Genomic DNA, 5,460 nt, shown 5'->3' on the forward strand with positions numbered 1-5,460 from the left:
CAACTTTCACAATTGCCGACATTGTCACACACGTTTGAGATGTATAACAGCCACAAACTTGTTTTGTGACAACAGCGCCAAAAAAAAAAAACCGGTTGGCATATGCATGTAAGGACAACACATACAGGATGTTTCATGCTAACCGTTTGCCTGAAAATGTGCGTACCAACATAGTTTTTCATGAGATCTATCTCAAAGAAAATGTTATGTGATGGTCTCACTTCCGGTTTTACTGGATGCCGATAGCAACTTTCTTTTTTTAAATAGAGCAATCCGTATTTTATTCTATTTTCGAAATTTTGACTGCTTTTCTTTGTGCCCTGTATAGCTATGCCTCCGTTGACTGGAATTTCACAAATCAACAGCACGGATGAGAATATGATCAGAGCTGTGGCTATTCTTCCTGCAATATGGGGTTAGTGGAGCTGGAGACACATCCAGGTCTGCCATTTCTGCGCAATCTTCTACTGTTGTACTTGTGTGATGGCAGCAATCGTGAAAGTTGAAGTAAAAGAAGAAAGTGAAGTTAATGCGTCCATTGATGAAAAGATTTTAGTTAAGAATGATGACGCAGAAATAATAAAGCAAGAACTCGATGCTGATTATGCTAATAACGCATTCATCTTTAAAGATGAAGTCCAGAGGGACAATGAATCTTTTAGTGAACAACCTGAAGATTTCCCATCTGTTAATCAACCGCGAGTTTCGAAGGACTGTAATTACATCACTAGTAACTCGTGCAGATTGATAGCACATGAGCGAACCCATACAACTTTTAAGGATTTCAAATGTGCCCAGTGTAATTACGCAACGAATCGGAAATCTAACTTGAAATCACATCTACGAAGGCATACTTACAAAAATATAAAATGTGACCAATGCGATTATGTAACTAATTACAAGTCCAGTTTTTCATCACATTTGCTAACACATGCGACATCCAAAGATTTTAAATGTGTTCAGTGTGATTTTGCAACAAATCGGAGATCTACTTTGAAAGCACATCTACTGAGACATGGGAGTTCCAAAAATTTCAAATGTGGCCAATGCGATTATGTAACTAATTTTAAGTCCGGTTTGAGATCGCATTTGTTAACGCATAAGAAATCGAAGGAGTTCAAATGTCCCCAGTGTAATTACGCAACAAATCGGAAATCTAATTTGAAATCACATCTACTAAGACACGAGAGTTCCAAAAATTTCAAATGTGGCCAGTGTGATTATGTAACTTGTTACAAGGCCTGTTTGAAATCACATTTGTTAACGCATGAGACATCAAAGGATTTCAAATGTGCCCAGTGCAATTACTCAACAAATCGGAAATGCCATTTGAAATCTCATCTGCTAAGACATACATGTAAGACCGCCAAGGAATTTAAATGTGATCAGTGTTATTACGCAACCAATCGGAAATCTAGTTTGAAAACTCATCTACTAATACACGAGACTTCCAAAAATTTCAAATGTGGCCAATGTGATTATGTAACTAATTACAAGTTCAGTTTTAAATCACATTTGCTAACGCATCAGGCATCGAAGAAATTTAAATGTGATCAGTGCGACTTTACAACACATCTGAAAATTCTGCTTAAAGGACATCGGCTAGTACACAAAATATTCAAGGATTTCAAATGTGCCCGGTGTAATTACGCAACAAATCAGAAACGTTACCTGAAAACGCATCTGCTAAGTCACGAGACTTCCAAAAATTTCAAATGTGGCGAATGCGATTACGGAACTAATTACAAGTCCAATTTGAAATTGCATTTGTTAACGCATAAGTCGTCCGAGGTTTTCAAATGTGCCCACTGCGATTTTGCAATGCATAACAAGTTTCAGCTTAAAAAACATCTGCTAATACACGACGTTTACAAACATTTGAAATGTGACCAATGCGATTACGCGACAAATCGGAAATGCCATTTGAAATCACATCTGCTAAGACATAAGATTTCCAAACAGTTCAAATGTGACCAATGTGATTATGTAACGAATTACAAGTCCAGTTTTACATCACATTTGTCAACGCATAAGTCATCCCAGGATTTCAAATGTGCCCAGTGTAATTACACAACAAATCGGAAATATAGTTTGAAAATGCATTTACCAAGGCATGAGACTTCTAATAATTTCAAATGTGGCCAATGTGCTTATGTAACTAAATACAAGTCCAGTTTTGCATCACATTTGTTAACGCATAACGACATCCAAGGTGTTTAAATGTGATCAGTGTGATTTTGCAACACATGGCAAAACTCAGCTTAAAAGACATCTGCTAGTACACAAAATATCTAAGGTTTTCAAATGTGCCCAGTGTAATTAAGCTACAAATCAGAAATATGGCATGAAAATACATATGCTAAGACATGGGACTTTCAAAAATTTCAAATGTGCCGATTGTGATTATGGAACCAATTACAAGTCCAGTTTAAAATCGCATGTGTTAACACATAAGGCATCCATGGATTTTAAATGTGATCACTGTGATTACGCAACCAATCATAAATCCAATTTGAAAAAACATATGTTTGGACACAAGACTCTAACAAGTTTCAAATGTGCCCAGTGTGATTTTGGTGCACGTTTAAAATTACAGCTTAAAAAACATCTGCTAATACACGACATTTACAAAAAGTTGAAATGTGGCCAATGTGATTACGCAACCAATAATAATTTCCATTTCAAAAGACATTTGCTAACACACAAAACGTTTAAGGATTTTAAATGTACTCTGTGCGATTACGCAACAAATTATAAAGCACACTTTAAAAGGCATGTGCTAGGACACGGGACTTTCAAATGCGCCCATTGTGAATACGCAACCGGGTATAAATCACAGTTTATACAACATCTGCTAAAACATAAAACTTTACAAACTAAGATTTAAAATGTGTCCAGTGCAATGTTACTACTATAATTATAAAGAAAAGGTTAACGCACAAGAATTCCAAGGACTTGAATTGTGCCCAGTGTGATTATGCAACAAGTACAGTATAAAAAAAGCGTGATATGCACAAGAATTCCAGGGTTGTTAAATGTGAACTGTGTCATTTTATAAACCAGTTTCAAAACCCACTTGTTGAATTAGAAAACTTGCATAGATATAAAACGAGACATAAAATGTGCCCACTGTAATTATGCCAAGGGAATTTGAAAAATCATAAAATTGTAATGGTAATAATAATAAAAAAAAAATGAGTAGTCGACGCCTAAAACGAAAAAAAAGGCGGGAACTGTGTTTTGATGCTGGGATATCAACGTTGCCACTTTGCCGGAAAATCTGTCACATTAGCCTCGAAGGGAGTGGGGGGTGCTAGGCTGTGTATGGAAAAACATTGCTAAAAAGAAACCCAATAAGGATTATATCAGTGTGAGAGACATATCTATACTGTTGACAAACGTGCCTACCAAAATGTATGGCATCAGCGCTTTTAGTTTGTTGTGTTCTATCTCACTTGAACGCACGGGAAGTGGCTGTGCTATCTTTGTTTTACTTAATATAAGTCAGACCCCCAATAATTTTTTTGCCGTTGCTACAAATAAAAGACGCCAAGTGATATCATTTGTTGTTGTACTTTTCAAACTTAATGGCGGCACTTGTGAAAGTTGAAGTAAAAGAAGAAAGTGAAGTTAATGCATCCATCGAAGAGAAGGTTTTACTTAAGAATGATGTCGTAAGAACAATAAAGGAAGAGATAACGATCAGTGAGACATTCATTTGTAAAGAAGAAGTCCACAGAGGCAGTGAATTTTTCAATGAACAACCTGAAGATTTCCCATTTGTTAATCAACCGCAGGTTTCGAAGGATTTTATTTGTGCTCGCTGTAATTACTTGACTAATAACAGGCGCTCTTTGATTGCACATCTGCGAATCCATAAGACTGTTACGGATTTCAAATGTGCCAAGTGTGATTACATCACCAAGTACAAATCCCGGTTTAGATCACATGTGTTAATACACAAGAGATCCAAGGATTTTAAATGTGGTCAGTGTTATTACGCTACTATTAATAAACTCGATTTTAAAAGACACATGTCAACACACGAGACTCTAAAACGTTTTAAATGTGCCCAGTGTGATTTTGCGACACGTGCCAAATGTCACCTTAAAAAACATCTGCTAATACACGAGATTTACAAAAATTTGAAATGTGACCAATGCGATTACGCGACCAATAACCATTACCATTTCAAAAGACATTCGCTAACACACATAACCTCCAAGGATATTAAATGTGTCCAGTGCGATTACGCGACCAATAATAATTTCAATTTCAAAAGACATCTGCTAACACACAAAACCTCAAAGGATTTCAAATGTGCTTGCTGCGATTACGCAACAAATAACAAAGCCCATTTTAAGAGACATCTGCTAAAACACTACGGGATTTTGAAAAATTTGAAATGCGCCCATTGCGAATATGCAACCAGTAATAAATCGCAGCTGATAAAACATGTGGTAAAACATAAAACTTCAAAGTTCTAATGACTGAAAATGTGGTCAGTGTCATACTGCAACTAAATAAAAATAGCGTTAGAACACAGATTTTAAAATGTGCCCAGTGTGATTATGGAACTAACTCTAAATGCCACATGAAGCACCATCTGGTAACGCACAAGACCGTCAAAGACATAAAGTGTGCACAGTGTAATTTTGCAACTAATCACAAATACAGTTTTAAAACGCATTTGTTATCACACCATACCACGAAAGAGTTAAAATGCTCCCTGTGCGAATCCGCAACCAACTTTACGCCAAATTTTCAAATTTATTAACACAAGATCGTCAAGAATTTAAAATTTGACCAATACGATTTCTGTTAGTCTTGTTCTATTCTGCCACTTAACCTTTAATAATTCGTTAAGCGCCTGTTCATTAGGCAATGACGAAGGTATTGTATGTACATATTTTATAGTTGATAAAGGTTTTAAAATGCTAGACGACACAATTTGTGAATAACCCTACGAGTAAAAAATAACCCAAGGTAATTTAGGTTATGTACAAATCAACACCGCTTTTTTTGGAGGACATTCGCTTTTGGGATAGTACCAACCTAAATGGGGAAACAAAAAATAACTAGGACCGGGCTGAAGTTACATTCGTTTTTTTTTTAATCAACGGCCTTCGAAAGTGATGGCACCGGGACCAAATTTTCATCCCCTTTTTGGAAAAGAGCCATAAACCTCAACAAATCCGTTCCCGAAGTTGACAAATTGCGCAAGTGTGTGAATGAGTTTTGCACGCGGAGGATAAGGGCACCGTGGAGACCCAAGGGCTTACCTAAAACCCTCTAACTGTCATTTTTCGAAAAGTGCCCCACAGTTCGAAAAATTCCCTTTTGTTTGGTCAATGGGGCGGTATACGAATAATGCAAGTTGCAATTCAAAATTAATTTATTAAAATTGAGTGCATTTTGCACGCGGAGGATAAGGGCACCGTGGTGGCCCAAGGGCCTACC

At 36.7% G+C, this 5,460-nt stretch overlaps 1 protein-coding gene across 1 annotated transcript; it reads left to right on the top strand.

Moving 5' to 3' along the window:
- Positions 1 to 446: 446 nt before the first annotated feature.
- Positions 447 to 2,799, top strand: LOC116162319 (zinc finger protein 91-like). The gene has a single exon (XM_031475918.1). The coding sequence runs from the start codon at positions 484 to 486 to the stop codon at positions 2,218 to 2,220; it is 1,737 nt and encodes a 578-aa protein (XP_031331778.1). The 5' UTR covers positions 447 to 483; the 3' UTR covers positions 2,221 to 2,799.
- Positions 2,800 to 5,460: the final 2,661 nt, after the last annotated feature.

This window comes from Photinus pyralis, unplaced genomic scaffold (assembly GCF_008802855.1).
Source record: "Photinus pyralis isolate 1611_PpyrPB1 unplaced genomic scaffold, Ppyr1.3 Ppyr1.4_LG10, whole genome shotgun sequence".
Taxonomy (NCBI): domain Eukaryota; kingdom Metazoa; phylum Arthropoda; class Insecta; order Coleoptera; family Lampyridae; genus Photinus; species Photinus pyralis.

Bases quoted from the DNA above. Each gene is read 5' to 3' on its own strand.
- LOC116162319 (XM_031475918.1), top strand. From the start codon at position 484: ATGGCAGCAATCGTGAAAGTTGAAGTAAAAGAAGAAAGTGAAGTTAAT.